Raw genomic sequence first — 20,467 nt, 5'->3', positions numbered from 1 at the left:
TGGGGCTTCCTAGATTCTAGAACTGTGAGAAACAAAATTCCATTATTTATAAATTACTTAATCTAAGGTATTTTGTTAGAGTAAGTCAAACACAATGATATTACCTCTGACTGATTTTCATAGATATTATAGCAAGACCAGTGGGCTAGAAGTAGCAGAGGTCTTTGAAGAATTCAGACTGCCAGACTTTAGACAGAAATCTAAGGCAGAGATATAGCACTAAGAAAGAGTTCTAGGATGCTGATGAAAAAATGAAAATCTAAATAACCTGATTTTAGGAAATGGCAGGAAAACAGGCAAAATATGTATCTGCCAAACTGTAAGAAACTATAAAGTTCAAACTAAATTTAAGTTTTTATTTTAAAGGAAATAAAAAGCCATCAAACAATGTCAACTACACACGTGACACTATCCCATCAAACTTTAGTAAGATAATTCTTACAAAATGTGGGAAAGGGATTGGATAGAAATGGAACATAAAAGAGTCAGAGCATGTGGAGGGCTACTGAAATGGTAAGGAACAATCTAAAAATCTACAGCAGAAACAGTCTGGTGACCATTTAAAAGTCGGGGGTATATTTCAACTAAAACCCTCTAATATATTCTTCCACACCAGTTCTGTAACAAAAGTAACCAGGACAATTATAAAATTATAAAATTCTCTGGTTAATACCAGAACTAGTAAGATTCTCTAAGAATATGGGCAAAGAAGTCCTTATCATACCCAAGCATCCCATAATGTAGGCAGCACAGTCTAAATAGGTTTTCTGATTCCACAGGCTTATCAAGCAGCAAGACCTTTAAATCCCAAACACAAAAGAGGAGGTTTTGCACAGGTTGAGAGTGTAGTCAGGTTCAGACATACCGATTTTAGGGTGTTTACGGGACTGCCATGTGTAAAAATCTTGTTGAAGTGGAATGTGTTGGACTGGAGCCCAGAAAAGCACTCTGAACTAGAAACACATTGTCATAAGATTGGAGGGTAGCTTTCAGAGACATAAATTAGCATGCAGTAAGAGGTGATTACAGGGGTTGGAGAGATGGTTCGGCAGTTAAGAGCACTGTCTGCTCTTGCAAAGGACTGGGGCTCAATTCCCAGTATCCATACAGTGGCTAACAACCATCAGTAACTCCGGTTCCAGGGGATCTGACACCCTCTTCTGACCTCTGAGCGCATTGTGCAACATGTGTGCACTTACACATATGCAGGCAATACACTCATACACATAAAATAAAAATAAAAATAAGAGATAGTTTGAGGAAAAATGTGCAAAGAGCACTTAATCTTCTGGGCAGTGTTCAGAAGCATAAAATTTGGGGTTGTCAAAGGAAGGGTGGATGTACCCCATACATAATTCAATTCAATTAGTATTAAATCATCCTGTCTTACTTATTTACAACAAAGTATAGAACTCCACCAAACCAATGCATGAATTTCAAAGTCAAAGCTCCAATGTTTTGCCCAAGTTAGGTGTATCAGCTGCTGATCCTATAGGTTCCCACAGGTCATCAAAGTCTATCTTTATCAAGGGCGCCTGAGATTGACTTTTTTAAAACACAGGCTCCTGCAACAGAACAATGAAAATCAAATAATTGCATTAAAAATGGGCAAAGGATTTGCATAGACTTTGCTCAGAGGTGACACCTCCATATAACATTTAAATTGGCATATGGTCAATATGCACATACACACGGAGAGTGCTGACAAGCATGTGGAAAACTGAAATTCTCATACTCTGTTGGAGGAATAGAAAATGGCGCAGTTATTTGAAAAGCAACCTGGAAGATTCTTAAGAAGTTAAACATAGTTATATGATTCAGCAATTCTGCTTCTGAGTAGCAGAAACTTATTTCTACACCAAAATGTGTACAGAAACTTTTACAGTCCCATTATTTCAACCCCTCTAAGGCTCAGGGACATTGTAGAAGAGGGGGTGGAAAGAGTGTAAGAACTGGAAAATAGGGAGAAAGACTGAAATGCCATCTTCTGGGTATTACATAGTCATTGCAATCACAAATTCTGAAAAACTGTGGGTGTCTGCACAAGAATGGATGCATCAACAGCCAGACATGGGTAGAGGCATGGCTTAGAAGGCCCAATCCCTCACTGCTAAAGTATTTCCTACTGAAAGATTCAGGAAAAGGGGCAGATATTGCCTTCAGGTAACCCCATCAGACTCCAAGGGATAGTCGCAATCCAAGAGTCATACAGATGGCCTTGGCTAGACTAAATGGGTCTCACAAAACCAAACCAAAAGTCAAGAATCTGGGAAAGAGATTGGGTAGAGAGAAGTTGGAGTTGACAGGTAAAGGGAGCTAAGAAACTGTGGGGAAAAGAGTACCTTGATGCATTATATACGTGAATGAAATTGTCAAAGTGAGAATGATCCTATGTCCATGAACTAATGCATAAGAAAAATATGATACATCCACCCAATGGAATACTGCTTGTAATAAAAGTGAATAGAAGGACTGAAATGTGCTGCAACATACCAATCATAAAAATACCATAAGTGAAAAAGTCAGTTATAGAGGGACTGTATATTATACAACTTCAGCTCTACAAAATATTCATAACAGATAAATCTACAGAGGTGGAAAGTATGTTAGTGTTGCCAGAGAATGGACAATGGACGAATAAGGATTAATTAGTAACAGCAATACTTTCTCAATAACTAAAATCAAAATAAGGGAGCAGTAGAAAAATTTTTTTACACCCACTTCCCAGATAGCACACTCCCATAGCCTCCCTCTCCCCACAAGGGCCCTTATACTCTGATGCCCCTGCTACTGTGGGAGCAGTAGAAATTTTTATGGAAAAGTCTAGGCTCTGGGAGCCCTAATGGGCTAGGCTAAGCTACCTGTTCCCAATATGCCAACTGAAGAGATGACTGAGAGTAAAAAACAGAAAGATAAAATTTATTCAAGGTGGACACACTGATTACTGACATGAGCTTTAGGTTTGAGCAGAGAAAGAATTGAGGGTGGGTCAAGAGGTTTGCATAAGGAAACCTCCTACTCATGGTATGGTCTGGTTGGTCATTGTTCCAGAGCTTGTTCTGCTGTGTGGTCTGAAGAAGTCCTTATGTGTCAACACTTGAAGGGTTCCATTCAGTTCCTATAAGATGATCACTTCTGCTCCAGGGTACAGCCTTGCCCTCATGGAAATTACCCTCCTTTGTGGGTAAAGGGGTCAGTCCAGGAAGTTTTGTTCTTCCTGGAATCCAAGGTGACTACAAGTTTAGGATAATGACTTACCAGTGTGCCTCTGGCTTGGATGGGGATGAGATATTAGACAGACACTCTTTGAGTGATTAACATGTGGAGTTGCAGAGGTAAGCAGGTGGCCCAAAGTAAATGGGACAGACACAAAATGAAAACAGAGATGCCAGGCTTTTATCCTGCTTTAGTTATCTGGAGCCAAAGGGTCAATGTTTATTTGTAAAAGCAACTTCCAAGTATCTATTTCAAGAGTCTAAGAAATATTAAAACTTGAGGTTTAGTGAAAATCACAGACTTAATTTACATGACATTTCTTTTCCTTTGTAATGCCAGAATATCTAGTTACCTTTTTGAATGTGGTTTGGATTGTATCTCCCTACATCTTCATTTTCAAATAGACTGACTTGTGAATAGAGTCTAAGTGTCTTTCTCTGAGTAGCAATAAAACGTCTTCATTCACAATCAAAAGACAATCGAAATTAAGTGAAAATTTCAGAACCAGAAAAATTGCAGGGTATGCAAAAAATAAAGTATACTCAGCTTTGGGGTAAAGAACTTTTAAAAGAAATGTTCTTATCCAATCTGCCTGCAATGCAGAGCAAATTTGAGAGATCACCAGAACCAATAAACATAAACTAGCAAACTATGTACTCGTCAAGACTTTTACATACAACATGTTTACTTAATGTTGATAAAGAATATTTATATTCATTAACTCAGTTATTCCTCATAATTATACTGAAGTCCTGTCAAACCAAAGTGCTTTACACAACATTCAGAATACCTTTACCTCAGAATTCAGTGGATGATATTCAGAATATTTCTAAATCTAAGATGATGAAAACTAACAGTGTAACTTCCAAAGGAAGTTTTCCATGTGTGATGAATCTAGGCTGTAGGGTAACTGGTTAGGAATTTGTAAGCTTAATAAGTAGCTGGTTAAACCAGGAATTGCAGAAGCTGATTACTGGTCAAAAGAATGGGATCTAAATCCTTTCTATCTTTGGTCTGTGATGGAGACGTGACATTCTAAACTTCTCAGAAGACAATAAAATTACTACCTAGCAGGAAAACTTCTAGTAAAGAACAAAGACAAACATTCCCTTAAGAGTTCATCCAAATGGCCTTGCCAATCCCTGAACAGGAAAATATGCCCAATGAAACCTGTCTGTTACAGAGATTTTAGAAAACTATCATAAAGCTTGCCTAAACATGCAGGTCAGCACAAAGGTATCTCTGGTCATGGTTCAGTCTCAACCCCTAGGAGTGTTTTTGGAATTGTCCCTTCATCCATGCAGCCTCTCACCCTCTGAAAGTATTTTCCTCCACAATGATCTCTCTGGCCATATCCACTCTCACACTTTAAAGTGCCTCCACTTTACTCTGTAATAAACACTGTCTATTTTCTACACTGTGCTTTGTGTATTGTCTCAGTTCTTTTGACAGAGATCATAAGGACCAAGGAGTCAAGAGAAGTTCTGAGCAAGATTCCCAGTAACACAGACTGTTCAGATCTAAAACTGTGTGGATAAAGACTTTAATACTCAACAAATAGATTTCTACTGATTATAGTCAATGGAGAGGGTTACTGGTGTGTGTTATGATTAAAAAAAAAAACAAATTCAGGGGCTGGAGAGATGGTTCAGCAGTTAAGAACACTGGTTGTTCTTGTAGAAGTCCTGGGTTTGAATCCCAGCACCCACATAGCAGCTAACAACTGTCCGTAACTCCAGTTTCAGGGGATCCGATGGCCTCTTCTGTCCTTGCAGGCATTGCACAACACGGGTGCACTTACCTACATGCAGGCAACACATTCATACACATAAAATAAAAATAATAAATAAAATATTTTTAAAAACTTAAATTCAAATGATAACTTCTTTCAAAGGTCAAATAGTTTATAAAAATCCACAAATATAACATGCTGAAACTTACAAAAACAGATTGAACCAACAGATAGCTCTCTTCTACAGAAACAATGTAGAGCCTTTTTATGACTAAAATAAAAGAAAAATTCATAGTAATCAGTCTCCTCATTCCCTAAGACTTCAATTGGCTAAAATTCATGACAATACTCTGCAAATGGGGGGCTGAGGCTTACTAACATTTAAAAGCACGAAGGTCACAGAACCACAGACAATTCCAAGCTTCCCACTATTCCACACACTGGCTGCACATGGCCCAGGAGTCCAGCAATAGTGCAGAAAACTGAGAATATTTTCCAGAAAATGAAATTCAAATTGATGATGGTGGCAGAATATGGACATCTGAGACAGCTTTGCAGAACACACATCCTGCCACCCACACTTCTACCAAGGTCTGAGCCACGATGCGCACCTGAGCAACATTCCAAGTTGCTAACCCCACCCTGTAATCTCCCAAGACTTCTCTTACCCTATTAAGTTGGCCATTCACTGCCTTTCTCCAAGCACACCCCAAATATTTTTCCCATCCAGTCTCACATCCCAAATATATGCACATGACTAGGAAATATTCCCCATCACATCCATTTTATTTCTCTTAACATCATGAATTATATTATTTTGGGTCAAATACATATGTTATCCAATGTATTTCTTTCTGATATGAGTACCAAGGAACATTTTATAATATTGTAATTGTTCTACCACTTTTTCTGATGGACAGGAAGGAAAGTTCCACTTTTTTCCCCTTCTCAGGTTGTATGCAGGCAAAAATGTGTTCTGTAATTTTTAGTAAAATTAGAACCTCTATTCCGTTTGTGCAGGCCATGAACAAGTTATCCAAAAATAGCAAAGCTGTCCATTCAGTTCTTGTTAACTCTGGCAAATACTGGGAGAGACAGGACAAGAATCCCAGTGATTTGTACTCCTGGGTTAGGAGTGTGCTGGTATTGGTGGTCAGTCTGGCATGGTTTATTTGTTGTAGATCTATGCCTGATCCAAGAGTGAGGAAATAAAACATTTCTGCTTTTATTTGAATGCATTTCTTTTCAAAACTATGTACTATTCTGGATGAAGCAACCCATTAAATCAATACTACAAAGATTATAGACAAACTGGTAAATGACACATCAGAAAAGTCTTATTATCTATTATGGGTTGAACTATGTCCCTAAAATTAAAATGGTGAAATTTACACTTGTAGTACTTCAGAATGTGGCCTTATTTAGAAATAGGGTCCTTTTTAAGACTTACTTTTATTTTGTGTGCATGTGTATACCTGCTTGCCTATATGTGCACCACATGCATGCAGATTGCCTCAGAGGTCAGAAGAGGGTGTTGGATCCCCTGGAACTGGAGTTATAAGCAGTTGTAAGCTGCCCAATGTGAATGCTAGGAACAAAACCTGGGTCCTCTGCAAATCACTGAGTCATCTCTCTAGCCCCAGAAACAGTGTCTTTACATGGGTAATAAAGTTAAAGTTAGAAGTATGGGCCTTATTAGTCATCCAAAAAGAATAATACCATTGTAAGGAGAGATGTGGTCACAGAGATACAAATAGGGACAATGTCACGGTTACCTGTATTAGTTACTTTTCTGTTGCTATGATAAAGCACCATGACTAAGGCAACTTCTAGAAGGAAGAATTTATTTTGGCTGATGGTTCCAGAAGGAGAGTCCATGGTGGGGAAGCATGTTAGGAGGCAGCCAGAGCAGAAAGCTGAGAGCTCACATCTTCATCAGCAAACCAGAAATGGAGAGAAACTGAAAGTGGGACGTCCATAAACCCTCAAAGCCCACCAGCAGGGACATCCTTCCTCTAGCATGGCCACACCTCCTAAAACTCTGTAAACAGCACCACCAACTGGGGACCAAGAGTTCAAATATGTGAGTCTATGGGGAACATTTCTCATTTCAATCACATTCTACTCCCTTGCCCCAGAGGCTCATGGTCGACTCATAGTGTAAAATGCATTTAGTCCAACTTTAAACGTCACAGTCTTTAACAGTCCCAACACTGTTTAAAAACCCAAAGACCAAAGTCATTTTTGAGATTTAAGGCAGTTTATTAACTGTAACCCCCTGTTCTAGTTTGTTCTTTCATTGCTGTGACAAAATACTCTGACCACTACCAACTTGGGGAGGAAAGGGTTTATTCCACTTACATCTCCTGGGTCACAGTTTATTACTGAGGGAGTCCAAGGTAGGAACTCAGGACAGGAACCTGGAAGCAGAAACTGAAGCACAGGCCATGGAGAAATGCTGCTTACTTGCTTGCTCCCCTGGCCCCTGCTCAGCCCGCTTTCTTATGCAACACAGGCCCACCTGCCCATGGGTGGCACCACCCACAGTGGGCTGGGCCCTCCCACATCACTCATCAAGAAGATGCCCCTCAGACATGGCCACAGGCCAGTCCAATAGAGGAAATTCCCCAACTGAGGCTCCCTCAAGCCAGGTGTGTCAAGTTGACACTAAAGCTATTCAGCACCTCCCCCCATAAAGTCAAAAAGGAAAATTACATACTTCCAACATGTGATTGGACAGACTGCACATTCCCATTCTAAAAGAGAGGAGTGGGGGCACAGTAGGGAAATATGGAACCAGACCACCACCAGAACCCAGCATGGCAAACACCAATTCCTAGGGCTCCATATATCATGTCTAGAACTTTAGTTGCAAAAGGCTTAGATGGCTCCACCCTTCCAGGTTTGCAGCCTGCCACATGCACCTCTCTTTGCAACTGATTCCACACCCTGTGTGCAGCTCTCCTCAACAGATGTCTTATGGCTTTGGCATCTCCAACACCTTGGGGTCTCCACTGCAACCCAGACTTCATTTTCACAGGTTCACACAATGGCCTATCAGAGCTTCCTTTCCTCTCAGGCCTTTCTCATAGTGATTCCATCACAGGCATATGTTGCCTGTAATCAGAGGCTCTCTAAAACCATGAAGGAAGACTCCAGGATCGCCTCACTCTTGCATTATTCATGCCCCCAAAGCCAGTACCATGTATAGGACACTGCCAAGTTTGGCTGTCAGCATGGGATGGACCTTTGCCCCTTTGAATCACATTTGCGATAGCTTTTATTTCTAGGAGAAGAAAACCCCTTGAGCTTTCTTCTTTCACAAGCTGGAAGTTTAGTTGGGTGAGGTCTTGCCCTCAGGGCACCTCTCATTGTTCCAGGGTAGAACAAGAAGCCTCTCCTTAGGACTACAAGCATCATCAATTTTAGTCTCTCTTCCAGGACAAGCCTTGGCTGCAACATTAAGTTTCTTAGTGCTCTTTTCCTCTCCAAACTATACATTTTAAATTTTTTCTGCCCAACTTTCCCCTCTTTATAGTAAACCTGCTTATAAACACCACTACTAATAACTACAGATTCAACATTATGCTGTCTTAAAATTTCCTTGGCCAAAGAAATAAGTTCATTACTTTTTAATTTAGCCTCAGGCAAGTTCTTAGACAGAAGGCAACCAGATTCTTTGCCAAAGAATTATATGAATTATATGAACAGCCCTAACCAGCTGCTATTTAAGTCCTTGTTTCCTGATCCTTCTGAAACACATCAAGCTGAGCCTCTACTAGAATGGCCCATTAAACTCTGATTACAGCAATCAACCACTTTTCTAGTGCAAACTTCAAAAATTCTTCAAAAAACAACATGGCCAAGTTCTTCATAGCAATAATCCACTCTCTGGTACCAACTTCTCTATTAGTTACTTTTCTTTTGCTGTGACAAAACACCATGACCAAGACAACTTAAAGAAACAAGAGTTTATTTTACCTTATGGTTCCAGAAGGAGAGTCTCAAATGGTGGAGAATGCATGGTGGGAAGTGGCCAGAGCAGAAAGCTGAGAACTCACATCTCCAACAGCAAATAAGAAGCAGAGAGAAAGAGAAACTAGAACTAGGACAAGGCTATGAATTCTCAAAGCCTCCCCCCAGTGACATACTTCCTTCAGCAAGACTGCACCTCTTAAACCTCCATAAACAGTGCCACCAACTGGAGACCAAGTGTTCAAATATGTGAGCGTATGGAGGACATTCTCATTCAAACCCCCACATCACCTATAAACCAAATGGAGAGGTCTGGAACAGATCCTTCCCTCCCTGCCCTTAGAAGGACCCAGTCCTACAAATACCTCTCTCAGCCTCCAGAACTGTGAGACAATTTCTACTACCTAAGTCACCCAGTCTGGTGCTATATTAGATGAGTCCTAATGAATATCTTATCCAAAACATAAAGCTGCATGTCAATCTGTTAATCTTGTTAAGTTTAACAATGAGTTAAGAATCAAATTTTCATGTCCATTCTACTATAAAATAAACATTGTTATAGCACAAAAGATAATGTGAAATGAACATAAAGTATTTCTGCAAAAGGAGTTGGATGGAATAAAAAATAACAGTAATTTGAATTTTTAATTTATGCCCATTAAAATTTAAGAATATAAAATTTTATCTAAAATTTTATCATTGATAAGGACAAATTTCAATGGCAGGTCACAATTAAAGAACTTCAACATGAAAAAAAGATGATCACAAAGCAATTAATCTCTTTCACAGGAAATATACACATTATATTATATATATACACATGGCATATATAGACATGTGCATATAAAATGTTAGAAATAATAAAATCAGGAAAATTTTAAATGTGCTTTAGAAAACAGAGACTTCTGCTCCTGCCTATACCAGGAACATGTAGAGAAAGAGAAAAATAATACTGGGCATTGTAGTACAGAACTGTAACTCATCATTTGAGAAGCTGAGGCAGAAGGATGGGTGTTCAAGGTCAGCCTAGACTATAGAAAATTCTCCTGTCTCATAAAACTGAAAAGAGAATTTTAAAAGGAAGCAAAATACATAGAACAGCTGTTTTTTTGGATGTTGAATGAAAGGCATGGCAGGTCTATCATCTCTGAGAGGAGACCAGCAAGCAAGTTGAACACATGCAGTCCATGGGCTCTGTCTACAAGGGATTTTTGACCACAACACAGAGATAAGGACCCAAACATGGACCAATGGCATCAAATTTGGACCCTTGTCAAAAGTCTAAATGCCTAAGATAAGAATCACAGGCAAAGAAATGGGTCTAGAAAGCCACATAAAAGTCATCTAGATGTTGCATCTGTCAATCTGAGAGGCATGTGGTGATGCTTGATGGAGCCATGCAAAGGGCAGGTAACAAGAAAATAAAGGTTCCTGAAAACTGTAAACCATAAAATTCTCAGATACCTGGGAAACATGTAAACCCAGTATGGAAAAGGTAAAAAGATGGACTTTATAACAGAAACTATCTCACACTACCTCAGCCATGAGGTTACCATTAACATCAACAGTGATAAGTTGATGTTGACAGGATACACCCTTGATACAGTGTGCTAAGAAAAGTACTTTACCTCAGGCATCTTCCCCAAAACCTATCAGCACGCTCTAATTATGAGAGAGATGCCAGGAACATTCTAAAGAAGAACCTGATGAGAGCTCTATATAACTGTCAAGGTCATCTCAGAAACAAGGATATTCTGAGAAACCATCACCACAGCCTGAAACAACAAGTGTGGTGTGGTAATATAAATGAGATTCTAAGTTAGAAAAGGTAAGCAAGGTTTCAGAAAATGAAACCTGAATAAGTATATACTCTCATTAATAATGTGTAGATAGCTCCCCATTCCTTTATTTTCACAAGCTGTGGTAGATGCCACAATGCAACAGTATCTGAACTAAAAAGGCCTAACTCCAGGAATCACTTAAACCAAGAGTGAGCTGATCTGCTCTCAGAACTGTTCCTTTCTGGTTTCTTTAGGAACTGTTCCTGAAACGAACCGCATAGTCTCTTTATTTATTTAAACAGTATATCCAGCATGGCATGAGAAATAAATGAGGAAATTTGTCTTATCAAGGAAGAATTTGCCCTATCTGAAGCTTACTGACCCAGAACAGCAAACAAAACCGCAAACATATGTTACCAAACTACATGGCTTACATGTTGTTGGCAACATATATACTGTGGGTAATGTGTTGCTTTCAACATTGCTGCTTTCAGCAATGATATGAAAACATACACATACATACATTATTCCAGGTTGGGGACAAGGAAAGGTCATGAGGAAGAAATGGAGAACACAATTTAAGATTAAAGCTACGTGTTTAGTTTAGCTTTTTTTTTTAATTTGGTTGCTAGAGGAGCCCGAGGTCTAATAAGATTGTTCATACTGTTACCCTAAAGGCTACCTAGAGTTAAATAAGGTGATTACACAGTGGAAAGACTGAATAGATAGTGGCAAATGATCTCAAAACATAAGATTAACTTTGGTTACAAGGTTTTGTAAGACAGGGGGCATTCTCAGAAAAGTCATTCCTACCAGTAGCAAATCAATATGAGATGTTCACAATAGAAGAAAAGTATGTAAAATGCATACGGGTATTCTATACTCTCTGTGTAATTTCTCTGTACGACTAAACTATGCCAAATAAAAGCACATTTTTAAATAAATGCAGTCATACCCAAAATATATTTTTAAAAAGCACACAAGTAAACCTCAGCTATGTTACCAATAGCATGAAAAGCAGGGAATTAATAGACACAGCATCAAAATATGATACATATTAGGGAACTAGAAAACAAAGTCTCTAGCTATAAGTTCAATATTGTTATGAATTTCTGAGAGAAAGAAAAGCAAAACAACTGAGTGAAACATCCAGAGATGAAATTACAAGATGTGAAGGAAATGTCACTGCTACGGATTAACTGTGGACTAGATCCAGCAGAAAACCTCATTCTTGTCATTTACATGATAGAGAACCAAGGATCTACCTCAGTGTTGGCCTGAGGCTCAAGGGTAATTTAACTAACAGAACTGATGAAGTACTTACCACCTGATAGACACTAAAAACATCCTCAGTCTCTTTCTGCCCTATGTTCCATTCACTCAATTGGTGTTCAATGAGCAGCTAGTAAACCCTATAATCCCTATCTTCACAGAGCTAACAGTCTGGTGGGAAGTATATGTTACACAAATCAATACTGTACATGATATATTTTGCTTTAAAATACGATAGCTGTTTTAGTTACCTGCATAAAACCTACTCTCCTCACTTCTTGGTAATCAAAACCCCAGTTTTCTTCAGGACAGTAGCAAGGTCTTGGGCCAATTTCTCTATCAGAGAGCATCAAGCACAACAGTTCTGGCCAATTCTAGGCATAAAAGAAGTGGGGTAAAAAGGGAGACATTGTGATAATCTTTTAACTTTCTAGATAAGGGAATTTCTAAGGCTGTTTCCACTCTTCTTTTCTTCCACTGAAAGCAGAAGTGATGACTAGAAGAGATTACAGTGTCACACCTCACTTGACATGCAGTGTCATAACTGATGGAGATTTTATTTGTTAATGCTATTATGCCTCGTAATTATTTTAAGAAAAAGAAAATGAGAATGTAAAAGATGTTAAAAGTATATGGGAATGGAGATATTTTCCAAAATAGAAAGTTAAAGACACATAATCTTAAAATTCCTATGGTCATAGTTTAGTCAACTAGTTTAAGGAATAAAATATAAATCTAGTCAATGTTTATCTGAGAATTTTTGGTTCTTTACCTAAGCCTTACCTACATAGCACATGATAATTAAAAGTATTGGGTGCACACCTTTAATCCCAGCACTTGGGAGGCAGAGGTAGGCAGATCTCTGTGAGTTCAAAGCCAGCCTGGTCTTCCTAGTGAGTTCCAGAACAGCTGGGGCTACAGGGAGACCCTGTCTCAAAAAAAAGACCAAAATAAAAAGTATCAGACTGGTAAAACTAACCTTATTGGATGTTCAACAGCCATACTTTAAGGCATATACTAATGTGGTCAGAGGGACTTAGAGGACAGTTTTTGCCCCTTGCCCTCCAAGGTCAATCAAGTTCCAGGGGACTACGGAACATCTCTCAAAATGTCCTGTAAATGTGGTGAGTCACCTGTCCTCTTGTTTAGGGAGGACATGGAGACCCCACGAGATGGACTTGAACCAGTGTCCAGTCTACAAAGAGGAGGTTCAACTAAGAGGAAACATCTCATTCATGCTTCCAAGTGAAGCCAGACATGGTAGAACAGGACCTTTGACTTATCTTCACTTAGATGGAACTGGTAAAAGAAAGGATCCAGGAGCTCCTGAGGAACAGATCCTCAAATGATCTTAAGTATAAAAATAAATTGATTTATTTGGGCCAACTCTATGGTCTTAAACACCCAAAAGGAAAGTATAACCCAAGAGTAAAGTCATCAATATACTTCTTTAAGAGTTCAAGAGTTTACACTTCCCAAACATTAGGCTTAAGTCTATATAAAAAGTTATTTACACAATTATTTCTCATTGATGATTCTGTTCCTAACCAGTAAGACTTCAAATCTTGTTCTCCAGTATTGTGGTGTCCACCTGCAGCTAAGGGAGACAACCAGCTATTGTTCTAAAATGATGGGTAAATTTGTTTTCTCCCCTTATTTAGAAGCCTTTGAGGTGGAACTAACACTGATTCTAACCACTCCAGCAGCTTTCAAAATACCTGAAATCCATCACTCTAGAGTCCAGCCTTGGAAGACAAAAGAAAATGAGGAGGACCAATAAAGGGATGCTTTTGGAAACCCTTGTCAAGAAATTCCAATGTACTCTCATATGAACATTTGAAAATTGCCCTGTTCTGACTTTTTTCTGGTTCCCTGCCTAGAACTTGTAATGCTAATTATTCTTGCCTTTACTTCTCCTTCACATAACCTATTCATGATTCAAATATTTTCTTTTCCTCCTATAGAAATGAGTTATGCAATTTGGGAGTCTTTTAGGTAGACCCACTGAAGAAGCACCCCAATTGCTTCACCCTGCTTCCCTGTTCAGCATGGAAGAAGCCAGAGTGGTCTGTGTCCCTATTTCCTATTGGCAATTTGGGTAACCCCTTTAGAGGATGGTGTGACAAGAACAGGAGGTAGGAATTGGCTAGGCAGTTAGGGTAAAAAGACCCCAAAGAAAAGTAGCCAGTTTCTTGGCTAAAAATCAAAATGTCCTTTGGACTGTTAGCAACATACTCTGTTCCAAAGGCCAAAAATGTCAAAAGTATTTGGGAGCTTGTATTTAATCCTTAAAAGATTTTAGGGTTACCTCTTCACAGGGGGGTATGTTAGAGTACCCATAAGCCCCATAAAAATAAATAAATGGAAGAAGAAGAAAAAAGAAAAGAAGAAGAAGAAAGTGATGGGGAGATATGGAAGGTGTTGGAAGCAAGGAAGTGGGCATGGATTTGATCAAAACACCTTATATGCATGTATGAAATTCTCAATAAAATTTTTGTAAAAGTTAAAAAAAAAAGTTTTTTAAGCTACTTCTCATTGAACTCCCAGTGTTGGTAACTAGAGAGTCCAAGTCATTATAACCTATGATGGTCAATCTTGTCAATTTGATAGGCTCTAGAATAACCTGAGAGTCAAGCCTCTGGGCATGCCTGTGAGGGAGTTTCTAAGTTGGGTGAACTAAAGTGGGAAGACATACCCTTTAGGGTATGTGGCATCATTTATGTGGCACCATTTATATGGTATCATTTATGTGGCATCATTCCATGGACTGGTCTTCTATATTTCATAAAAAAGAGAAAGTGAGCTGAGCACCAATATTCATCTCTCTTTGCTTCATGACCCTAGATGGGATGGGACCAGATACCTCATGCTACTGCAGCCATGCCTTCCCTGTCGTGATGGGCTAGACCCTCAAACTATGATCTGGAACAAGCCCTTCCTTCCATAATTTGCTTTTGTTAAGTATTTTGTCACAGAAACAAGGAAAATAACTAATACGTAACGAGTGATTTTAAAATTGCAATAAGAGGTGTGGGGAAAAAATAGCAGATAGACAGAATAAAAAGATGGTAGGTGGGCTAGAGAGATGGTTTGGTGGTTCAGTGGTTAAGAGAGTTTACTATTCTTGCAAAGGACCCAGCATTTGTGTCAGGTGGTACTCAACTGCCTGTAACTTCAGTTCCAGGGGATCTGACACCCTCTTCTCACTTTTGCAAACATCTACAAGCACGTGGTACACATGAACTCAAGCAGGTGCACACATCACACATACACACATATAAAAATAAATAGAAGATGATAGATAGATAGATAGATGAATGGATGAATGGAAGATAGATAGATAGATAGATAGATAGATAGATAGATAGATAGATAGATAGATAGGAGATAAATGAATAAATAAATACTTGTACAAAAACACGAAAAAGGAGGCCAAACAACTAAGCACATTCCAGCCTGGTAAAGAGCTGACGGGAAGCCTTCCCTCTGGGCTCTTTCCATGTCATTGCCTGGATACCATGAAATCGGTGTGATGTGACACGGTAGGGAAAAGTCTCCTGAGAAAGACCCTAGTGTAGGTGACAACTGGAGATCCACATAGGACATTTTCCGTGGACCTACCCAGTAGCCTTGAAGTAAAGGAAAAGGGAATTCCACTCAAAGATAAAACATACCACCAACACCACCTCACAGCCATGTCCTATTTGCTTTGCTAATGGCAAAAGGTCAGGAGCCCACCAGCTCACCAACCACCACCCACAAAATCTGCCAAATGACACAGAACTCACCAAGGGTTCAGAAGAGGTTTGGGATAAGCATAACCAGCTTCAACAGAGCTGTCTATATTTCCTTTATTCATAATAATGAATGGTCATCCAAAGATTACCAGATGTGTGAAGAAAATCTACAGCACCAATGAAGCCATCACCAAAAAATAATTGGTGACAAAGAAGGTAAGCCAGTTCAAGAAAAAAACAACTTTTAATCAATTCTATTTAATGTCTTCTGGAAGTCTCAAATATAAATTATAGCCATACAAAAAGAACAGCCAGCTGTGGAAAAAAACAGATATCAAAAGACAACAGAAAAATCTGATTTTCACAAGTGAAAATTTCAGGGCATTGCCAAAATTGTGGAATGCCTGTTTTTTCAACTCAAATGGTGGTTTCAGAAATATAGGAAAATTTATCTAAACACATAAGATAAAAAAATAAGAGAAAAAATTAGAGATGCTTACTATATAAGTAGGGTTATAATATATGGCTAACGTGCTTCAGAGGGAAAAAGCCAAAACAGAGAGAAGAAAATGGTTAAAGAAATGATATTTGAGTTGAAGAATATAATTCCTGGAATTAAATGAACCAAACTAAAAGCAAGTAATACAAACAAAATATAGTGAGATACGCCATGGTAAAATAATATATTTGAAAATGTAGAACTTGAAACACAAAGCAGACTACCCACCAAAAAATGGGCTGAGCTAGACATTAAAATGATCAAAGTTAGTGCTCAAAGGTCCTGAGGTAAAGCCTGGAGAGGGAACATTAGGTTAAGGTCAGAACACTCTACTAAATGGTTAATCAAGTATTTGAGCAAAATAGAAAACATTTGTGGGAACTCAAGAGACTCAAATATTATTATTTCCTATTTACTATTTCTTGAAAATGATTCAAGAATACAATACAAAATAACTGAATTTTTTGTTTGTTGTTTGTGTTATTTGTTTGTTTGTTTCTTTGAGAGTCTCACAGAGCCCTCCTCAGGAAGCTACAGCCACAGGTTAGTGAAAATTGGAACAGGAATTCCAGTTCTTCAAGGAAAAGCTACTTTCAGAAAATAAGCAATTTGTATTCATCAACCCCTGTGACTGAGCAATAATTATTGAGGGTCAGTATAATTCTTTTGTTAAAATAATTAAGAAATTTTAAATTAAGTTGCAGAAGAACTTTCCAGTTTAAATATAAAGTTAAAAAACAGATACATTTTAAGTAAAAATTGAGCAAAGTATATAGAGAAGAGAAGGGAATTTTTCCATCCAGTGACAGTTTCCAGGTCAAGGAATTTCATATCCTTTTTAAAATAAGTCTAAGTGGGTGCTGGAGAGATGGCTCAGTGGTTAAGAGTACTAGCTACCCTTGCAGAGAATCTGGGTTGGATTCCCAGCACCCACATGGTACTAACAACCATCCATAACTCCGTTACCACAAGATCTGTTGTCCTCTTCTGGCTTCTGCAGGGATTGCACACATGAGTGCACTTACGCACAACAAAACACTGATACACATAAAAATAATTTCTGAAAAGCTTCATATAAGTCTAAGTGTACAAATCAGTTTTTAATGAGAGTAGTAAACATTCTAACCATCAAGGCTCTCACCTGTTATGCCAGCACTCCAGAAGTTTAGTGTATAAGTTACTTTTCTGTGGCTGTGATAAAATACCGTGACTAAACAACTTAAGGAAGAGTTTATTCTGGCTGATTGTTACAGAGGCAGAGTCAATAATGGCAAGGAAAGCAGAGGAGAAGATGGCCAGAGCAAGTGAAATGACTGATCACATTCTACCATATAGGAAATATAGAGAGACCAGGAAGTGCGACTATAAACTCTCAAAATCCACCCTCACTGACAAACTTCCACTAGCAAGGCTCCACATCCTAGAAGTTACATAATTTCCCCAAACAGCGCCACCAACTGGGGACCAAGTGTTGAAATACATGAACCTACCCAGAACATTTCTCATTCAAATCACCACACTGAGGAAGGAGGACTGCCACCAGGTCCAGGCTAACCTGGGCTATAGTGTGAGATCCTGCTCAGAATACTATAACAGTAATAGTAAAAGTAACAGCCAACCCCATTTAATCCTTAATAGATGCATTACTTTACATCACTCTATGCTACTCTAATAAACTGTATCTGTTAGCCACTTTAATCTTCCCAATGACAGCATAGTGAGGTAAGGCAACTCTCAGGGTTACACACTGCTTGGTAAACCCAATGTGGCACTACATCTTTGCTCTTAACACTCGGCATCACAATGTCTCACACACTCCTTGTTAATTTCCAATCCTTAGAATCAACCTATCCACCTATAAGAAAGCATACGTAACAACGAGAAAGGCAAAACATAAACATGTAAAACTTACTGAGGAACTAATAATAAAGAAAGAAAAGGGAGAGGGTATATAAGTTATCTTCAGAAATATTTTTAAGAGCAATTTTCTCTATAACAGGATAATAATGAACTTTGTTCATAATGAAAGTTTCACTTCTATAATTTAAAGTAATGATATAAAAATCAGCAGGGAAGAGAGAGATAATGAATTTGAACTAAGTTCTTCATAATTGCATCTACAATTGTTAATTTTACATATTTCTAGCAGGTATCAATAGGTACTAATTTTTAAAATTATAGATAAGTTGTCACTGTCAGAAAAACCAGTAACAGACAAGTTAAAGCGGATGTATTAAGAAATATCAATACAAGCAAATTATTTGGTGCTTTGGGGCTATCAGAATAGTCAATAAAAGTAAAGTAGAAGGCTTGGGGGGGAATCTTTGTTTTGAACAACTTACATATGTGGGCCAGAGAGAGGTTCAGTGGACAAAGACACTTGCTGCCAAACCAATCCCTGGGATCCACATGATGGAAAGCAAACCAACTCCTGAAAGTTGTCTTCTAACTGCCACATGCACAGCTTGACACCCCTGTTCCAACCCTCCCACCACACACAAAATAAATAAATGTAATTCAAATGTCTTAAATGATCAGATGTCATTTTATTATGAAAAAGTCTATATAATACTATTAATAGAAAAACACTGTAAAGGAAGGACAAACAGAGGGGCGCCTCTCAATTCCTGCATAATAAAAAGACAATAAATTCTGGCTGACCATCAAATCCAGGAGGGTTGAAAAAAAGGAGCAAGGATAATGTAAACATAAGCCAGCCACCATCTTTCTGGATTCTTGGTTTGTACATCTTCACTGGCCAGTGGCCTGTTTCTCTGTCCACATGATCTTCTCAAGGAACATTCATTCCATTCCTTTTAAACAGCCACTGCGTCACACATACACCAATTTTCCACCTTGCACATTTTGTTTAAAGAAAAGGCTGTCTCACTAATCCCCCCACCCCACCCCCAGCATGTTTGCATGGTGGACATACAGGCTGGTATTGTTCTTTCAGGGCAGTTCTTACTGGAATGCAAACACGGGCAATGTTTTGAGGTAACAGTTTCACAACTCTTAATCTACCATACAGAAACACTCCCAACTGCTCAAAGGAAACTGAAGTTGGATTCCAATTCAAGAGGAAACTGGAAAACTAAAAGTAAACCTAATTCACAATGGCAGATGTAGATTATTCTTTTCTTATCTAAAAATAAATAAATAAAGCACACCCTATAGAGTAAAACTGAACACCATCAATAACATTATTTAGGGAGAAAAATCAAGATTCAGAGTTATATACTCTACCGGTTTTTTCAACAAGATATGCATAGACAAATGTGCAGTTAGTGTGTGTGGTGTTGTGTGGTAGAAATGCTGTTTTTCTCACTTTTTTATTATAAATTTTTGTGAAACAGGGTCTCACTATGTAAGCCAGACTGGCTGCAAACTCAACAGTGGTCCTCCTGCCTCAGCCTCCCAAGGGCTGAGATTGGACTTGTGCCACACACCTAGAAAGGAAAGGAAGAGAGGGGAGGACTAGGAGGAAAGGAGAGGGAAAGGGGAAGAGGATGAAGGAGGGGGAGGAATAACAGGTTTTTTTTACAACCACTGTTATCCTTTATGTAGTTTAAGCAATCAGGTCATGGGGCTGGAGAGATGGCTCAGCGGTTAAGAGCACTGGCTGCTCTTGCAGAGGACCTGGAATCGGTTCCCAGCACCCACATGGCAGCTAACGACCATCTTTAACTCCAGTTCTAGGGGATCCGATGCCTTCTTCTGATCTCCACCGGTACTGCATGACACAGTGCATTTGCATACATGGAGGCTATACACTCGTACACGTAAAACCAAAATATACTTATTTTGTTTTAATAATCATTTTTTAGAGAAGTCAGGTCATGTCACATTTGTCATGTGTTGGGGGGAGGGGTTGCTACTGTAATCCAAGAAAGTAAACAATACTTTTCTACTGGTTCAGTCTCAAACTCCGAAGGGAAAATTCTCTACAGTTAAGTGGCACGACGTAGTCTAGTTTGGGGTCAGTTTAGACACCGGGGGCTGGGGGGAGGGGGTAGTTGCTGGGTGTGGGAGAGCCGGCGGCCGGGGCCTGCCGGGACTGTGCAGCGCGGTGACAGCAGCTCGGAGTGACCGCAGCGCGGGTGCTCGGCGCTCAGTACCTTCCCAGCGCAGCTCTCCTCCTGGCTCGCGCTGCAGGAACTTGTACCAGAACGTGTCCACGCGGCCCGTGTCCCCGCCGCCCGTGTCCCCGCGGCCCGGCTCCGCCCGGTCGGTCGGGTCGGGCGCCAGCTCCACC

At 39.2% G+C, this 20,467-nt stretch overlaps 1 protein-coding gene across 1 annotated transcript in view; it reads right to left on the bottom strand.

Moving 5' to 3' along the window:
• The window catches only part of Epm2a (EPM2A glucan phosphatase, laforin), a 119,801-nt gene that overhangs the window by 99,175 nt on the left and 159 nt on the right, over window positions 1-20,467 (bottom strand). The window contains 2 exon segments of the mRNA XM_029565180.1: window positions 20,331-20,434; window positions 20,436-20,467. The exon segment at window positions 20,436-20,467 is cut by the window's right edge and continues 159 nt beyond it. Coding sequence (XP_029421040.1) covers window positions 20,331-20,434; window positions 20,436-20,467 — 136 coding nt within the window.

Source organism: Nannospalax galili, unplaced genomic scaffold, assembly GCF_000622305.1.
Source record: "Nannospalax galili isolate Female #2095 unplaced genomic scaffold, S.galili_v1.0 scaffold377, whole genome shotgun sequence".
NCBI lineage: Eukaryota > Metazoa > Chordata > Mammalia > Rodentia > Spalacidae > Nannospalax > Nannospalax galili.
The sequence above is the reverse complement of the archived record's forward strand: the minus strand, read 5'-3'. Positions and strand labels throughout refer to the sequence as shown.